The 19,917-nt window shown below is 35.6% G+C and overlaps 1 protein-coding gene across 1 annotated transcript in view; it reads right to left on the bottom strand.

Moving 5' to 3' along the window:
- Positions 1-341: 341 nt before the first annotated feature.
- SLC12A2 (solute carrier family 12 member 2) overlaps positions 342-19,917 on the bottom strand; it is a 51,902-nt gene continuing 32,326 nt past the window's right edge. Inside the window, exons 12-27 of the mRNA XM_056513878.1 lie at positions 19,221-19,344; positions 17,961-18,062; positions 16,584-16,739; positions 15,732-15,831; positions 14,878-14,989; positions 13,616-13,756; positions 13,312-13,418; positions 11,428-11,507; positions 9,987-10,124; positions 9,254-9,301; positions 7,658-7,774; positions 7,392-7,503; positions 6,839-6,925; positions 4,916-5,051; positions 4,153-4,220; positions 342-3,436 (exon numbers count right to left, since the gene is read on the bottom strand). Coding sequence (XP_056369853.1) covers positions 3,301-3,436; positions 4,153-4,220; positions 4,916-5,051; positions 6,839-6,925; positions 7,392-7,503; positions 7,658-7,774; positions 9,254-9,301; positions 9,987-10,124; positions 11,428-11,507; positions 13,312-13,418; positions 13,616-13,756; positions 14,878-14,989; positions 15,732-15,831; positions 16,584-16,739; positions 17,961-18,062; positions 19,221-19,344 — 1,764 coding nt within the window. The 3' untranslated portion in view covers positions 342-3,300. The remainder of the gene's footprint in view (positions 3,437-4,152; positions 4,221-4,915; positions 5,052-6,838; positions 6,926-7,391; positions 7,504-7,657; positions 7,775-9,253; positions 9,302-9,986; positions 10,125-11,427; positions 11,508-13,311; positions 13,419-13,615; positions 13,757-14,877; positions 14,990-15,731; positions 15,832-16,583; positions 16,740-17,960; positions 18,063-19,220; positions 19,345-19,917) is intronic.

Here is a 19,917-nt window from a genome sequence, read left to right as displayed (position 1 = left end):
GGCCGAGGATGGGTCTGAGCTGCCACGGCAAATTCTACAAGGTGAATTTCTTATGCAATGACTGCTGTTCCTAGACCTACTAGAGGCAAACATTCCTCCCAAAAAACCAACATGGTTTTGGTCTTGTATCAGACACATGAACTGTTTTCACTGGTCCTGTGCAAATCCCACTACAAAGGTGAGTATCAGATGGATGCAAGAAGCATATTCATATCAGGAACCAAATTCATCATGAATCTGTTGAATTATGAACATTATTCCCTTCCCACCACCAAAAAAAAAAAAAAAAAAAAAGAAAAGAAAAAAAAAAAGGAAAAAAAAAAGGCTTTATTAGACAAGAGTTGTATTGAATTCACTTCTTTTATTGCAGTGACATCCCCCTGGTACAAAGTATTGACTGCAATAATTACGTTAAAACATTAGAAAAGCATTTGTGTGGGACAGTTACAGTACAGTGTCAAATCTTACATCCTCAAACCAAGTGGGCCACGACCCACTAACGCTCAAATCTTTTAAATTATTTTTAGTTATTTTTTAAATATGTAATGTCAGAAAAAAAAGCATATAAAAAGAATGTATGTAAAAGGAAACCTAAACACAAGTGAACAAATAAATAATTGATTTTCACCAGCTATTACTGTCTTTCTAAGCCCATACAAAGGAACCTAATCTATAAGAAGGTATGAATTGCCATGTGTAAGTGATTTAATTTTCCACGTAATTAATGATGATTGGAACATAAGTAAATTTGGAGTCAAAATCAAAGCAGGAGTTGGAGTGACTGCCACTAACTGATATCTGTTGCAGACAATTGCCATTAACTGTTCAAATTTCAAGTGAGCAAATAATCTTGGAACTTGCCCTCATGCCTAGCATTAGTGGACTCCTGAGAGTGCATGTGAAAAGCATCCTACGGTATTTCACAGACATGACCTTAACTATCCCCATTATGCATATTTAGATATACTTTATATAATTTTATACACATATATGCATGTATACACATATACTTCATTTGGTTTCCGTGTTGTGTTACAGATCACAAGCAATGGTTTCCTGAATGGGCAAATAAACCTTTTTTAAGTAAGTGTACCTGTGCATGTTTTGTTTTTGTATTTTTTTTAAAGATAGCAGCACTAAGTCCATGCCATACTGTCCATCAAAAGAATGCTACCCACAAAACAAGGAGAAATGTGGCAATGATTCCATATGCACAATGTGACAACCTTATCCCCTACAAAACACTGTAAAACCTGTGATATTTATGTTGGTAAGTTTGATCCACATCCCCTCACCTGGAAGGAAACATCACTTTGACCCCACACTGTCTGCCTTGTCTTACAACGTTTTATCATAACAAGCTGGGTTCATGCTGGCATCAGTTATCTCACACTTAGCAGCAAGACATGCATGTTTTGTTTTTCTTAGTTTTTTCAAAAGTGAAATGATTCCATAGTCTCAAATCCAATTGACAGAAACAGCAAACAAAAAGGAAAAAAAAAAAAGAAGGATTTTTTGCAGTTTACCAAGAACTTGACAACAGTGTACACTGCACAGTGTATTATTTTGTCTTTAATCACAAGAAGTTGAAGCTTTACCTTGCCACACAATGATTATACTTTATCCTTCAAAAGGAACAGTTACATTTCAATTTGATCCTACATTCAGAAAAAAAAAAAAAAACCAAAAACAACAACAACAAAAAAAACCCCAAACAGAAAAAAAAACCCTCAAACAAACCAAATCAAACAAACAAAAAAAAACCAAAACCCAAAACCCCAAAAACCTTTTCTGTGCATCCTTAAATGAAAGTCACTCACCCACTGGTAAACTGATCCAGTAGCATGTCCAATGCTAATATCAAAAGCTTGTGAAATGTTTTTAGGCAATCCTTTCTATCAAAAAAAATATTAGGAATTTAAAAAACAGTTCACATTACTAACCTTTATACAAAGGCTCAAGTGAAATTTCTTTTGCAGGTGTTTGTAGTAGACTAAATTATGAAGTTTCCAAAATATACAATGAAAGGGCACACAAGACTGGCAGTATCTTTATTGAACATAGAAAATGTATAAAGTAGGATGTATGGAATAGATTAAAGTTGCTAGACGATAAAACCTGAGTATTATTTAATAAGACTAAATTCATTTTCTGACAACTGAACGAATTGACCTAAAAACATCTCCCCTAAGAACTTAGTGGTCCATTTAACCATTTGTTGAAAAATGCGAGAGAACTGCAGCTTTTACATTTCATACTGGATAGCACAATTCCACATAGTGTTTACTGTTTTCTGTTAGATAGCATCACATTGCTTATATTATCCCCATTCAAGCCTTAAGTCGAGTTTTGTTTCAAAAATAAGTTGAAAGTGACACTAAAACGTAAGAGGCCAAGAATTAGGACAGGTCTTTGGTTTTCTTCCAAATTATATTAAGATAAAAAGTCTCAAGCAGCAAGATGAGCTTGATTTCACAGCAGAGCTAAGATGAAGAGGATACTACCCTCTGCCAAGGTAGGTAAAATTAGCTATCTTAGACTACTGCCAAAGTGGTACACATTGTCAAATTTGAGGAAAAGAATCCTCCCTACAAGCAGAATTAGTTTTATTTTAACTGTTACAAAGCTTAGTGACAGTAATGTAAGGGATTGGCTTTAGTTCAACTGACCTGCCCCAATTCTCACCTTTAAATCTAACAGATATAATAATTAAAAAAAAACCAAAAACAAACAACAAACCAAAAAACTTTCTGATGATAGAAAACATACAGTACTAAGAACTAATAGCTCAATGGAAGACTGAAAAGCAGCATTCATTTTTATTGTAATATGGAATAGACTAAAAACTAAAGGAAGTCTGATCGAAATTCTTAGTTGAAGGCAGATTTTGACATTCTATATAAATTTACAAAATAGGATGTATGGGTGAGATTTGGTTAATTTCAGAAGGCACCTCAAGGCTAAAAGGCTTTTATAAATCTATAATCCTTTCATTGATCAAAAATACAACATTTTATTGCTGCTATTCAAATAGCAAACAAAAAGCTCGTCTTGTTCTTCAGTCTAACAAGGAATCCTCCCCCATTAAGCAAGATTAAATTACAGAAAATATAGAATAAAACTGAAGATGTCACAACTTTAGAAATACAGTGACTTTCCTTGTGTGCTTTCAAGTCAGTGAAGTAGTGAAAGAAGAGTCACTTTTTGCCTTTGTGATGTTAATGAACTAGAGACCACGGCAGTCACTCTCCCTGGGCACTGCAGTACCATTTCATCACAGCTGTGCCACGGGCAGCACCCTTAGGAATAGAAGGTCAGGACACTCTGGTGATTCCCACGAACAAGGAGGATTGGTGGAAGGTCTTTAGAGAGAACTTCCAGCCAGGCCATGTACAGTGCACTGGAAACTGCCCCTTTCCGTGCCACTGGCAAGCTCCTGCAAGCCACAAGGGAAACAACTTTGAGAAACCTGGCTACATACAAGTCAGATCCTAAATATGACAGATGATTCTAGAAAGATCTCTGTTTTTAGTCAGATTTCCTCTCTTTTTAATCTTTTTTTCCCCCCTCTCAGAATTCATGAGTTGAGAGTTTGTATCTTAAACATCACAGGCATTTACACCTATTTCCCCCTAACTTTTGGCCTGTTTACACCATTTAATACTCAGCTTCATGAAGAATTCTCCTCAGCTTCATTCTCATCTTCAACATTTTAAAATACTGCAGTAAGAAACCTACAGTCTGCCTCTTGTTTGTTCACATCCAAAAGCAATCCCCAAAAATCTGTGAGCAAGATAATGACTTAATTTTGTCTAGAGAGACCCTTTAGAAAAAGAAACCAAAGGAAGGAATTGAGAAAGAGGCAAACTGCACACAGGAGTAGAAAGAATGTGAGAACCCTGAGTTGCACAAGTGTGTAGATCAGCTAAAACAGAACAATCAAAAGCACAATGCTAAAAAGGATTTTTTTTTCTTCAGCAGAACAGTGGTTCCATACTTCCAATAAAAAAATACAGTTAGCACTGAAATTTGAATATTTCTATACTTCAATGCCAAGGCAAAGTCCTGTTCCTGACCTATATTTGCATTTATATTTTGAATTACAGCTCCATATCAATTCAGGTAACACCACAAATTAAAAAATTTACTTACATGACAATTATGTTAGCTGTACTTGAATGTTCTTTAAGCAACTCGTTTAACCTAATCTGTCGGTAAGTCTGTAAATAAAATGAAAATTGTTAGGAACAGTTTTTATTTAAAAACTATAAAAAAATTCTTAAAAAAAAAGAAAAAGAAAAGAAATACAGTATGACCAACTGGAAGGAGTAATTAATAAAAAGCAGTTGGAAACTCATTCTCAAAAAAACTGTGGTTGTAAGTCTGGGAAAAAAGAAAGCAGCAAACTCAGAATGTGCAAGTAAGCCAAGTGCTGCCCTATTACAGGATGCCATTTATTTCCTATTTATGCAAAGAAACACCCAAGAAGAAATACTTTTGTGTCTCTAGGGTGGCACAATAGCTTGGGAAAGATGTCAAACCTTTAATTGCTCCTCAGCACCACAAAGTGTCCTTTGGTTTTAGTGGTGTTTTTTTAAAAATAACGAAGCAAAAAACATTAGCTTGGTCACAAAAGAAAAAAAAAAAAAAAAAAAAAAAAAGGTCAAAAACACCTGGCTATAGACTAAATTAAACTACCTGTTGAAATAGCAGGTAGTCTGGCCCCTGCTCATACTCAAATGCAGAACTGTTTTGCTTTTATGAACCATCTAAATAGTTTTAGATGCTACTTTTTATCTGTCATAACTGCTATGGAAGAGAGACAGTCACAGGAATTAACTCATTGTTATCACAACCACAAATGCAGTAGGAGAAGGAAGTTTTAACTGACATAACATTCTACAAAAAACAGAACCTTTGTTTTGTAGAGCTCAAGCTCATTATCTGTTATCCTCCATGGCTCATCCTCCTTCATTTTATCTGCAACTTCTTGTTCTTTATCATCCTCATGAAGTCGGAAGGGCTCTATCATTTCCTCAAAAGCTGCAATACTGGAAGGATTAAAAGAAAAAACATTATAGCTGATATGAATTTTTATGACAAAAACTATTTTCATGGTATCAGAAATTAAGTTTTATTGCTATGTAAAAATGAATTGAGCTTTTTTTTCCCCCCACCTGCTGCAGTTGGAACATCAAATCAGCTTTTTGAACATTGTGATTCAGCAAACAATTCACCACATAACTGAAGTTTTGCTCAGTTCAGAAATATACCTCTAATTTTAAAAGCTGAACAGTACTATCTTTAGAAAAGGGACAATAACTAGGAGCAGGTTCTTCAGAACTAACTTTGATGTTACAGTAAAAACCAGCTATCAAGTCTCATGCCATTGCTGTTAGGACTCTGGCTTTCATCTTTTTACTTTGCTTCTTTTATCTCCTTCCAGTACAGTCCACATTCAAATGAAAAAAACACAGATCTCTAACTCAGTCTTCCTGTTGCACTTGTAAGATATGAATACTTTGAATTTACCAGAACTTTAGAGCAGGAACTTCAGAATAAAACCTTCTGAAGATTAAGGAGGAATTAATTTCTGCTAGAAAGAAGAACTCACATTACCCTACTTTTTTCACCTATAGTTCCTCCAGGAAATATTCACATTACAAACAAAACATCTTTAAATTTACCCTTGGTGGTCTTTACTGTACAATGACCTCACTTCAATCAAAAGGAAGAAAACAATGTGATCTGCTATTCTCTGGCTGAGCAAAAAGGAGATCTAATAATAACATTATTATACAGCACTGCAACTGTTAAAAATTAATCCTCCACTTGGTTTCCAGGTGTTGTTAATACCTAAATGGTATTTAGAAATATTTTGGATATATTGTGGGGATGTATCCATAGAGACAGAAAGAAAAATGCTCTCAGAAGAAGTAACTAACTCATGGATCACTTCTATTAAACAAAAATAATTCCACATGACTCTCAGATCTCAGCTGTGATGCATAAATGAGTGCTACTCCATCAGAGTTCACACCTTTCACAGCAGCAGGCTCCTGGAATCTGAATATCCAAGAGCACCAGAGCTCTTGGATATTTGTTTTAGTTGCTCAATATATTCTATACATTTAAAAAAACAACTATTAAAAACAGTATAAAAGAACTTATATTAACTTCAGCATTTAGCCAAGCTCTAAAATAACACTTCTAAATTTCCAGGGTGTATCAAGAATTTCAGTTAAGTGCAAGCCCATATAAAAGATATTTTTACAACTTCAGCATACTCAAGAAGGCCTGAAGGGAAAGGAGGATAATGGCAAAGGAGGGTATTTTTAGATCATACACATTCTGTTCTAAATTTGTGCTGAAAGCCATCTACAATTAATGAACTTGAAAGTAAGAAATATCATATGTATGACCATTCTGGTGTACATTAAAAGTCCAAGCAAGTTAAAAATGGAGAAGCAAAAAAAAACAAACAAAAAAAACCCCCCAAAAATCCAAGGCTATTTCAAGACTAATCTTTGTTACAGTAAACTAAGACTTTGAGATTCAGATCAAGTAAGTTTTGGTGAACATCTCTCTTCTTAAAGAAGACTGCTGCAGACAATTCAGGTATTTTTTAAACTTCATTTTTCTGAATATAGTATTACAATCTAAGGGCCAGAAATTAAAAAAAATAGATTTCTATATTCCTGGACATGGGAGTTATTGTTAATTAATTTCTCACATTTTTGTGAAACACTTCTCTATCATATGTAGGAAAGAATGAAGTCCTCTAAATTTAAAGACATCACAAATTCAATGAACAAACAAGATGTGTTTTGAGACTTACTTTTCTTTCTTTGGCTTAGTATTAATATCCCCAAGGACCATAATATCTGAGAAGTCTATCCGAAATTTGCTGAGCAAAGTAGCCATCCTGCATCAGGAAAAAAAGCCTTTATACATGATCATAGTTTTAATTATTTCACTGGTTAAACAGATAGATGTTTGGTAATAAAAAACACTGGTTTAAGAAAGAGAAAAAGGCATCTTAAATGTAACAAGGACACAAATCAAACTGACTTGGCATATGACTATAAATCTAAGACATGCTTTAGAAAAATACCCAAAAACACAAACAAATAAAATAACATAAGAGCTCTCTCTTGAAGATAATCTCAGAAAATAATTGAAAATAGTGTCAGATAACAGAAAAATTAGTCTCAGGTAACTCATCCAAAAACAATCTGGGGGAAATGAAACCTTTTGTTTGAGAAAGGCAATAGAATATGATCACACCTCCAGCAAAGAACAACTGAAATAAGGCAAGTAGGAAGAGAAAGCAATCCAATGTGTAACATGCTGTATTAGCATTTGAAATGGAATTTCTAAGGCAAACTCACGCTCTTCTGTCATGATCAATCCTGTTTATTTTTCCACCAATGAACACCCTGATCTTGCAGTCCTTCCACTTCTTCTTGGTTGTGATAAGGTAAGGAATCAACAGTGTCAAACCTGAGTTTTGAACAGAATTTGAGATTTGAAGAAAATTGCACTTTGTCAAATAGTACAGGTTTTATATGAACTGACTGACAGGTATCTATTAACCACTAATCCAGAATTACTCCAATATCAACATTTAAGTTTCTTAAATTATAAAGCACATTACCTCCATCATCAAAGAGCCACCAGACGTCAATATTGCTCTTGCCTTGTTTCTTCTGGAACTGAGAACTGGCATCAAGGAGTCTTTGGTCAGCCAAATTCAAAGGAGAGCTCTTTGAATCTGTAAAAAATATATGATGAAATTTTGGCTTTGAAATGTTTTGCTTAATCACTTTGAAAATCATAAAATGCAACTCTTAATATTTTGCAATATACCTACTTTTAAAATTAAAAATTTTCCTTTATGCCTCCCAACCCAACTCCAAATTTTGACTGACTGGATATAAGCTGAACTGGCTGTATTTAGGGTGTCTAGAGACTCATAATTTCAGCAGCTGAAGTAATTTAGAAGGAATCTGAGAAATAAAGGATGTTTGAGGTCTTTACATAGACATTTGCCTGGACAATTAAATTAATTTTGCTCCAGCTTTAGGTCATGCATTCTACCTCTTGCAAACTACAGAATTTCCCTAAAAATATGTAGATAACTGTTTTTCACAAGTAAATGTCATGTCCTGATAAATTCTTTCCTTAAATCCAGTTTCCTTTAAGCATGTGGTGAAATTAAAAGCTATTTGTGCATACTGAGCCCTTTTTGCAAAAAGCACTGTTTTGCATAACAAAGTTATTTGATTTACTGAGAACAAGACAATAATAGCATTTTCAGTTAGAATAATACAGATATTCTTTTTGGAACTGCAGAAAAGAAACCCCTAAGCTCTTTTTCTTAATTAAAACCTCAGTCTGAGCAAGAGCCAGGAGTCTGACATTCATCTCTGCCCTTATTTTATCAGGAATTTTTAAAATTTAGAGCACATCTGTGACTGATTTACATTAATATACTACTTTATTGCATACTGGGACTTCTTCCAAACTGCCATCTTGTGCTTCAAGATATAATCTCACTTTCTATTATAAAACACAAAAGCTTCTAGCTGCTGAAATTACAAAGGAAATGTCAAAACAGTTCAGATGAACTGAAATTAAGACAAAAATACCTGATTAACTCAGACCAAGTGTGAAATAAATGAGGAAGTGAAAACTGCTCAGTTAATTTCTCAAAATGCTGATTTGAAAGACTACTTTGCATTTTATCAACATGTTCACCTCACTAAGTAGCTGCACTAAGCCTTAATTTTCAGGATATTGAATTATTTCCAAATAATGGAGCAACAACTGTGACTTTGGAAGATACACTGAATAAACTGAGGGCACTTCCACTACACCATCAGAGGGTATTTCCTGAACCAAGCAAGGACCCAGACAGACAACTGAGACACAGAATGGAGAAAAAGGTCCTGAACACATTTCAAATGTTAGGTTAAGAGATGACCTTTTTAAATTTTTTTTTAATTCCAACACTTATGCACAATCCTTTCTCAGTAGCAACTTCTGGGAATTTCCACAATGTTGCTTTTTTTCCCCACAGCCTAGTCTCTAAGAATGAAGCACATTCTAAAGCAGATATGAAGAAAGAAATAAACACTGCATGGTTGATATTTTCCTCTCTGGTACTTAGGTGTAGAAAGAATTACAAAAGGAAAACAGAAATCAACAATGTGAAAGAATGATTTAACACAAAAAGATGGAAAATGCCTGCCTTTATTCAACAGTGGTTGTGCTGGAGTCTTTCCATCGTCATCCTCCTCTGCAAGGTTTTTAAAGATACAAAATAAAAAGGTTAATTTCCTTTCTGATATTAATGAACACAATACAAATGCAAATTAAAAAATAATGGAAAAAAAATATGTGAAATGAAGAGCGTTTTTTTGCACAGAGAAAAGCACACAAATGCAGTCCACCAAATCCTACGGTTCATTTGTACTTCAAAAAAATTGCATATACCTCCACTGTCCATCTAACTATTATGGCTTTTGCTTTGTAAGAGAAGAGTAAAGTTGTTTATTGTCATGTCAAAGTATCTTGAATGATTTGTATCTGTTAATATGCACATAATATTCTAGTCTGAGATGAACAAAGCTCCATAAATTTAGCAGCCTTCCAATCACTCGTAACATACAGAGGTGGGGCACAATCCTCAAGCATTTTTTACTGTCTCTCAAACTCAGTAACAAAAAAATTCATTATAAGTCACTGCCTACCACCTGCTTTATTTAGGCAACTAGAAATAAATACTTACTTTACATACTGGTAAGATCTGAACCAAGTACTTAAAGAGATTAGACATCAACACCTAGAAAATCATAATACTTCTATTGTGCAAAGTCGAAAAAAATCCCCTAAATAATCCCTGGGCTAAGAGAGAGAGGAACTGAGGAGGAATCAGAGAGAGGAGAGTGAGAATTCAAGATTCATTGCTAACTAGCAGTTACCTTTGCGTGGAGTGGGAGTTCTTTCACTGGATGATGGAGCAAAAGCTATGGAAGTGTCTGTCTCAGACTTCTTGCTGTAATCCACTTTTACTATTACATCCTTGGCACAGGGAGACTTCTCTTGGGATGACAGCAAATCTTTGTGAAAGAAAAAAACCTATTAGAAACCACTGAATTGCTACAAACAGTATCAACAGAGGTGTGTGACTGTACTGGGTAGGTTTGGAATTAATTAACTAATTAATTAATTACATGGTGCTGCAACTGTTACACTACAGCAAAGAGGTCAGGAGGGGGGCAAACCAACACAAGAATATTCTGTGAGCTTCTTCAGAGTACAAAGAGGCTCTTCCTCTGAGCAGAGCTGTCATTTTCTGTTATTTTTCCATGTTGTGATTGCTGGTTGCATGCCCAGAGTATAAAAACAGAGCTAGGTAACACTGTGGAACTACAACTAGAAGAGGAAAAAAGAAAAAAAATCACTTGGTGAAATGTTTTCTGTTTCTGCTTTTAACGCCAAGAGGAAGATGAGCCTCAGGCAGGGCACAGACCAAGTGTGTCTGTCTTACTTCCAAGTGAGATTTTTTCCAAGCGTGGCTTCTGTGGAGCAGCTGTGAGAGCTGAAGCAAACTCCCACAGTCCCCCAGTGGGTCCCAAAATCCTTCTGGTATCTTGGTGTTACATTCCCAGTTTTCTCAGCAGTGTTGTTTCCACACTGCAGGTTCACTCCTTGCCATTTCTCACACTCCTCTGCCCTCCTGCACATGGTGACAGGCTCCCTGACTCTCTCCTAACACTAAAACATTCATCTTTTCCAGTGAAGGAAGCTCCTCTTTCAGGGGGATGCCTCTCCTTGTGCCATTTTTCCTCATGGAGCAAGCCACAAACAAATTACACATTATCAAATCAGGACAGCTGCATCAAAGCTCACAGGCTTGAAATTTAACTAAAATTACACCATCCCTCTTAAGAACACTACTCAGAAAGAACAACCAAGTCTTCTACACAGGACATCTTTCCAAACTTGAGGCAGACTACTCAGAGTCCCTAAATCAGTCTGGCAACCCACACCAAACCCAATGGAGTTCTTGCATGGTGCAGTATTTGTTGTGATTTTCACAATTTCTGGGCTTGTGCCCTAAATACTTGATGCCAATTTGCCAGCATCACGAATTAGTTTCAGGAAAATATCAGGTCTTCTGGAAGCAGCTGCATGCAATTTGCAAACACAAAAAGGTGAAACACAGGAAACCCAAGTTCTGCTGCTGACCATGGGTCACAATCTTAGAGTTCAGACTTACTAATTGCACTGAATATTACTGTACCACAACAGTGGTGTTTTGTTGATTTGTTTTTTTACTGAGCTTTAGTATTTTTAGAATGCAGTTTTAGAAAGAAATTAGAGCAGCAAATTCACCAGATGGAACAAAGCAAGTCATACCTTGGCCCTGAAGGTGAGAAATGTCCAGACCCTCCTTGAGGCGGATGACAACTACACCATACTGAACATCAAAGGCATCACTAAACAAAAAGGACAGAAATAAAATATTTTACAGGGTTTTTTTTACCCAAATGAAAAATGCACCCTCCCTGAACAAATTCTAGTGATTAAGCACTGTTGTTGGAAGTCCCAAATTAAAAATTTGCTTTAGAACGTCAGTTTCAATTCCAAAACATTAACTGAATATCATTTTAGGAAAAACAGTATTTAGAAAGGATACCTACTCCTCCTCCCTCTCTCCACTATGTAAACAGTGATTAAATAAAATCAATGTCAATAGGTTACTCAAGTTCTGCACAGATAGTAATATACACCAAGAAATATAGATTTTTATCTCAATCCATAAAAAAAGGGATTTGAATAGATCTTTTTGATCTGAGAACTAAAGATTTCTGACACTTTCCCAAAACATCTGGGTATTAAACACACATAACACAATTTAATATCACATTAGATGTAAGTTAGCTCTGATGTGCCATCACATCTGATAAAGTCAAAACTCACTCCAGTCAAAAATAGAGGCAGAACTTCATTACTGTAGAAAAGAGTAAAAACCCCCAAAAACTGAATAAAAGTGGAATAAAGTGAATAAAAGTTAGTAACAACCCCAACCCCAAAATATAAGACAAGAAAAAGATAAACTTAGCCATATCAAACAGTTTGCATTAGTCATTAATCACCATCCTTATAAATATAAATACCTTATTCATTACAACCATAAATCAGAATTCCCTCCCATATCATTTCCACAGACAGAAATTTCTCAGGATTTCACTAATTAAATACTTCCCTTTAGAAGAAGTAAGACTTGATTAGACATATCTGAAGTACCAATGTATTCTATAGTAAGTGCAAGAAATATTGAGGTTGATTTGTTTTGTCTATTAGTGAACATTTAAATTTAATTATTTAATGTGTTAGATTTGTAGAGATTAGATGTGCTTCTATTGTGTGCTTCAGAAACTTTTAGTTTTCCAGAAATATATTTGACCTGCAGTTATTACCTCCTGAGGTTTCTTTAGGGATGTGGAGAACCACATGACTTGCTGACCTTGACAGATCTTCCTGCAAAAGCCATCCCAAAATAAAATAGGAAGAAAAGAAAAACTAACCAACGTGTTTCCTTATTTTTCCACTGTATTTGGTGCCCCTGCTCTTCTCTTAAAGACCTGGGTGAGATGACTTTTTTGTCCTTTTCTAATATCTGCCTGTATAAGCTAAAGTTCCATCCTCTCTCTCTCTCTTTCAAAAGCACAGAAAATGAAAAATATAAAAAAATCACAAAGGACTGTAAAGCACAAAGGAAGTGGGTTAACCAACACTTCAGCTGAACACAAAAATCTCTGTGTAAGTAAAATAATATTTTTTTCTACCTTAAGTGCTACCCAAGCAAGTTTTTACCTTGTTTGGGTAGCAACACAAAAGTTACTCTATTAATTTTTTCAGCCACAACTGGTCTACCTTTCAGTACTGTCAAGTTACTCTGGGATTTCCTTTCTCTTCTCCTTCCTGTACAAGCCTGGGTGTCAGTGCTGTGTATCTTGTGAGTAAAGTATTTCTCCTTTTCAGACAGTAGCTCTCAAACCTCAGACCTCTGCCACAACTCTTTTCAGATACAGAAAGTTATTATGGAGATTTCTAATATGCCTGAACTATAGAGACTTGCTTATTTATTTCCCTATCAGAAAAACACCAAGGTATTGAAGACTGCTGAATGGAAAATCTAGGTCCACTTGAAAGAGACTTCATGTAACTAAGATCTTTCTTACTAGCAAACATACTGAAATACAACACAGCAGTTAAAACTTTGTATTTACTACTTACTGGAATAAATTGATATAGGTTTCAACATCTCTCATATCACCTTGTCTCCAATTCTTCTTAAATCCAACAACAAGGGTGTTAGGCCTCATTCTACCCAAACCAGCAGCCTAAGAAAAACAAGATGGATTTTATAAAATTAACATGTTTCTAAACTGAAGGGGTTTTTTTCTGCTTAAGAGAATAATAAAGTACTTCTGATCAAAGCTTTTAAGATAATTTTGCAAAAGGAACATTTTTCAAAGTATAAAGCCCCTTCTGATTTTGATGTGCAACTTGAGCACTTGAACTTTTATTTTTAAAATACCTGCATTAAGTATTGTCCTCCATCCCTCAAGTCCTCTGCATGCACTGGTGCATAGAAAGCTTTCATCTTGTTTTTAATTAGCCATCGCTGATATTTAGCCAAATCAGTTGACAGCTCCTTCATGGCTTGCCTCCGAGGACCCTTTCAAAAAAAGGAAATAATAAGAGGGGAGGGAACAAGAATTAGGAATATGAGTAATGGGAGCAAAAAAGCCCCACCCAATTTTTTAGTGTCACTGCTAGAAACAAATTCAAACTCGGAGAACCTCGAAACATGCTTGCACACTATCGAAACCACCCCAAACCACAATACCACACATTATCAGCACCAAAACTGAGAAACTTTTACCATTTTTAGGAAGAGGGTTGCTCAAACTTTAGCAATCTTGTTCCTGCAGAGCACAAACCTCTTCCCCAGAGGGATGCATAAGCTTGTCCTCCAAAGCATTAACATAGTTTTAAAAGAAAAGGGCTTTGCAAAGAAATATACACAGACACAGGACGACCTAATATTACACTTTATGGGAGTATTTGTATCCTGCTGTCAAAGTCACCTCCCCTTTATATACTTCCTTTATGTTACTTCTCTTGAGGTGAATCTTTTGTGCTCCTCCTAGACATCAAAATGCAGAATACAGCACAAGGTATAATCAGGAACACAGAAGCCCAGTTTTTGTAGAAGGACACAGACTCGACCAAATGGTCAAAGCTACTGAAGAATGAGGCAGTGCCACCCTTCCTGCAAGAAAGTCATTTTAAATAGGGAAAGGGTATGTTCCCAAAAAATCTTCACTTGCCTTCCTGAAAGAAGGATGACACCACCTTATTCTTTTCTCTATAGCCCTTCTTTTAAAAGGCAGTGACTACATCTGTGTTCTCACTTTATCCTTTGATAATCACTGAAATATTAAGTTTATATAGACAGAAATGAAAAGTTTCTTAAAGACAGCACCTGTATGTGGATTGCATTAACTTGATTTGCTTTTATCTGTTCATTAGATCAGAAGCAAGTCATACTTGGAATAGTGATGATGCATACATTAGCAAAACTTACCAGTAAATACCTTCATGCACTTTTTAATGCCTAATGATGCTTCCATTTAAAAAAAACCATCCAAACAAATAATCAAACCAAAACTTAAACATGAACCAGAAACGAAGTCAAACAGGTCCACTTGAGGAAAAACCAAACCAGACCCCAAAGTAGAGAAAAGAAAAACACCAACAAGGTAACTTTATAAAGTAAAGACAGAATAAATTTACCATATGTACATGGCCACAGATCATCAAGCCCACATTCTTGGTGAAAGCATGGACAAGGTGAAGCAAAGCTGGACGTGCATTTGGAGCACCTGTCATAATTAAGCACTGAGGTCTAGGATTATGAAGGGAAAAAAAATATTTGAATTAGAATTAATCTGGAGTTCATCACTGCAAATGTAATAACCTCACCCACTTTTATAAGACTATGTTGAATTAAGAAAAGATCAGTTGTTACCCAACTGTCAGCAGATCTACGACTAATTGCAAAAAAATTCTGTAATCCCATTAAATCTGAAAATCTACACATTTAAAAAGTTCAAGAACAGATTTTAGACAAGGCTAGGGCACAGGGATTAAGTTTTTCTTCCCCACTGGTAAATCACATCCCTTGCATTTTTGTAGCTTAGATTCTTCTAAGCTTCTGTGTCCAGAAGAAATACTAGAATCTTATGCTCATTTTTACATTACTTTTCTTTAGAAGGCAGAGCCAAACTAATTCAAGTGATCCAAAGGGCAACTTTAAATAAATTTTAAAAGAGGAGTGTCCAAGCTTCGGAACTCATTACAGGTGATCATTTTTCATAATCATTATAATTAATATCATACGAAATCCTCTAAAGTAATCTCTCTCAATCTCTTTAGCTGCTCCATTTAACTTTCATGGCTGCTTTGCTGAAAACAGTGTTACTGCCAGGTTCTCCATAACCTCGGAGGATGGCACCTGTACTAAGAACCCCACTCAATCTGTAATTCCATTTACTTGGATAAAATGAACACAGACTTTATAGAAACCCTGACAGCAAACCCCATGACAGCAGCCTAGTGAACACAGAATTCCCTGTTTTTGATGTCACCTGAAGTTCTTCACGTGATCTTCCACTCCTGAGAGCCGAATGGAATGCTGCAGTGCATTCAGGTAAGTCAAGGCTTGAGTTGAGGATCCCCAGTTCACATCTGTTGAAAGATTGGAGGTTCCAGTGTGTTATTTACAGTTGTCCCTTGTAAAACTATGTGATTACAAACTGAATGCTGGACACAGATTAAACCCACAGATTTAAGCTACACCTTGCTGCATTTTATACAATACCTGTTAACAAAACCTACTTAATTGGCCATTATATTTAAAGATAACATTTCTGTAAAAGTTTTAGCAAAAAAAAGTTAAAGAATGGAGTAACTGACTTCTTTACCTCCACGTTTCAAAGACCACAATAGTTCAAAGTTCAAATAACACCACTTGAGGAAAAAAATGCTGTGCTGAGTTATTTTATACCACAGCAAAGAAAAAACTGAATCTCAAAACATTGCCTAAACAAAGTCAGATACCTTCAGTGGAAAACTGCTAGATGAAGCAGATCCTTTTAGATTATTATTTTTATGAGGAAAAAGAAGACCCCACTATCCCTTTTTTGCTCCCATACACATCTCTTGATAGCCACCGTGAATTTACCATTTTCTATATGCACCTTTTCCTCCAACTCTCATTCAGACATTTATGCCTAAGTGGAATCCTCATAATTTGGGAGGAGGGGGAATGGCAGTGACTATGCATGCAAAATTCCATTCAATTACAACTAAAAAGCCTGAAACAGAAATTTAATCTAGTGGTCCAAACAGAAAGAAGTTGCTGGGGTTTTTCCCTGCCAAGACCATCACTTTTTCCCTTCTTTCCCATCTCCACAACCAAAAAAATTCTTTATACATACCTGGTTTCTTGTAGGTGACATAGATGTAAAGCCCAAGCACTATGACATAGGTTAGAAGTGCTGCCCACCAATTAATGACAAACATTACAATGCAGCACAGAATAGCTCCAATAAGAGAAATCCACATATTGTAGTATTTGAAAGCAGGGCGCCAGCCTAGTCAAAATAAAATTTTGAAGGGTAGGAAAAAAGAGGAAGAAAATTAATTTAAACAACACTACAAGAGAAGGAAGGCACTGCACTTTTTTTCCCTTCCCTGGTATTCTGCATCCATTACATCTGAGTTTCAGTGATGTTCAAAATGCAGACTGGACATTTATGCTTTCCATTTTCCAACACCTTTTAAATGAATTTGCATCATTCTCACACAGGCATGTAAATGCTCCTAATTTTGCCCCCTAAAAGGACAGCTCAGAAGAGAAGTTTGAGGATGCCTGTGCCATTATGTCTCTTGAATCAGGCTCCAAGAACTTTTGGCAATAGCTTTGCCTGACATTCAATTTTTCCTTTCAAAGGTAGTAAAGTATAAATCATCATGTCATATCTCAGTTTCTTACTACTGTTTTCATTGTGCATTTTTACTGTTTTCACATAGAAATTCTTACTACATGAAAAAGAACAGTCCAAACAGAAACTTGGGTACACCAAAGTACTGGACTGACAGTATTTTACATTATTAACCACAAGTTTTTCCAAGATCAGATATACACATGCACACCTCCACCAACACATCCAAGATTAACAAGTGTATTAAATATAGATTTATAAAGTTAGAACTGCTGTGCAAACTGTTATACCCACCCTCTGAGAAGAAAAAAAAAAAAAAAAAAAAAAGATAAATCTCTGAGTTCAGTAACTTAAGAAGCTTTTAAGGGAGTTATTCCAGTACAACTGCACACGAAGTGGGTATAATATACATCTACTCTGCAGGCACCAGGTTTTGGCCTAACCCTGTAGATTATCAACCTCCCACACTAAAGACTATAAAAATGTGGCAATACCACCAGCAATTCCTGTTTCTTCAGGACCAGAAGATTAAACACATTAACAGAAACTGAAGACAACAAAAGGGTGGTTTGCCAGCACCAGCTACTGAATTAGCAGGAAGCTTTCTTCCTGAGTTTCAGAATAATCTCTAAATTATCTTTCCTCAGCAAAGGTGACAAAATTAGTATCCCCCAAGCCCTACTGGATCACCCAGTTCTCAAAATTTCAGAAGACCCATGAATATAACATCTAAAGCTTTTAATGCCATGAGAATGAAATATAAATTTAATAATTAAATTAAACCTTAATTTCTCTTAAAACCTTTTACATTGTATTTATGCATAAAGGAACTGCAAGGCTAAACTCCCACCCCTAAATTGTAGTTCCTACCTGGAGATTTTGCAAGAGAAGCATGGAATACAGAGAAGTTAATCAAGGCATATGAGGCCAAGAAGAAATTAGAAATAATTGGAGCAATGACATTCAGTTCAGCTGTAAAATGAGAAAAAAAAAAAAAAAAAAAAAAGCAAGCTGTTATCAAAAGTATCATCCAATGACTTTGCAGATTACAGAGTAAAAATTCTGCTACAAAGAACCTTATTTTGTGATATACTCCAAAGAAATGCAGTTTATTCTTTTTGCTGACCTAGCTTCATGTCAATGATCTCCTATTTACCAAGCTATCTTTTAACAGTTAGGAAATGTAGCTTTCAGTTTCAAAAATGTAACCTCTACCAAGTGTCTAGACGCACCCTGGAAGCACTACATACTTTCTCAAGATCATTAATTGAGAAAACTTCATTCCCAGCAGGGCTTGGATCAAACAGTACACTAATACATTAGGTTCTGAAGAATGCCAGAAGGTTTTAATATTATAGACCAACACCATCACAACAATGATGCTAACATCCCCTTCAGTAGAAGGAAAAACCTGATGCTCTCTCCTTTTCTCAAGGCAGCATGTTATAAAACACTTGGATGTGTACTCTCACCATCATTTAAAAATAAAAAAGTGATCAAAATGCAGAATGTGCCATTCTAATCTGTAAGTTTCTAGCTGCAATCAAACTTCCAGCCAGCTCTGTCTCAAGCAGATGAGGACAAAGGAGGACAGAGAAAATTGGGATAAGAAGTTTAAAGCACTGGCACATAGATGGACACAGCACAATTAGTTTGCCAACTACAGAGAACACATGTAATTAATTACACCTACACAACCTTTAGCAACAGCAGTATCAGCACTCGACTCTACCACTTGAAAAGAACATTTTCATAGAAAAGCACATTTTAAATAATATTGCTCATGCAAGTTCTATTTTACTGAATCCATTATTGGAAATCTGAAACAAACATTCATATTTGCAAGATTTTAATACTGTCTCAAGCAAATGATGTATTTCTATTGACTGATAGCACCTAAAGACAGATCCCTATGGTTAAAAAGAGAAGTGAAGTTAAAATTTCCTGCAGTTCTTAAAAGAGAGTTGTGTCTAGAAGCTGGGAGAAAGTCAACCTCAAAATAACCGGATTTAGAATGCTGGTTTAGAACTAAGCTGTGCATTAGATCTCTAGGACCCTGTCATCAACATGCATTGGAATGCTTTCTAAAGGACAAAAGGGGATTGAGATTTACTAAAATTTTGAACTAACCAATCAGTATGAATCCAAGAGCAATTAAAAATGTTAGAATATATCCTCTCAGTGGTTCATTGTTCTTCCCATAGCCTTTAGCAAACATCTGAAATCCTGGATAAATGCTGTCCTTGCACAAAGCCTATGGGGAAAAAATAAAAAAATAAAAAATCAAGAGTCAACATGCATTTTGCCCATATCATCTTCCATTGCATACTGTCTTTCTGAACACTTCCTGCTAGTTTATAGCCATCATGGACTAATTTTATTCTTAACTGTCTTTGCATCTTGACATTTTGCATTTGCACTATTCTATCCTTCAGTAATCTCCACCTGCAAGAAGCAGCTTTGCTTTTCTGTAAGTAACTGTCTATTTTACTTGACTATCTTATTTTACTGTCTTACAATCACAAAAGGACATTTTTAAAGACTATATTTTCTCAGGAAGTGCAAAGTTTGCCCAATATACAGACTAATTCTCTGCATCAACAGAACTGACTCCCCACTGAACTTTTTCAAACCCAAATAAATACAGAGAAGGAGATTCAATAGTAAAAAAGAAGATAGAGCAAAACACACTCAGGGGCCTCAAGAAACAGTAAAAAACTGTTCTCCCATTCTAAACAGGTAAATATTAGAACAATCTACTGATGTCATCTGATATGGACCATGACTGGCAGTATGTCAGAGCCCTCTTCCAAAAATCATGACTCAG

Source organism: Oenanthe melanoleuca, chromosome Z, assembly GCF_029582105.1.
Source record: "Oenanthe melanoleuca isolate GR-GAL-2019-014 chromosome Z, OMel1.0, whole genome shotgun sequence".
In the NCBI taxonomy this organism is placed as follows: domain Eukaryota; kingdom Metazoa; phylum Chordata; class Aves; order Passeriformes; family Muscicapidae; genus Oenanthe; species Oenanthe melanoleuca.
This window is presented reverse-complemented; position numbering and strand designations above follow the sequence as displayed.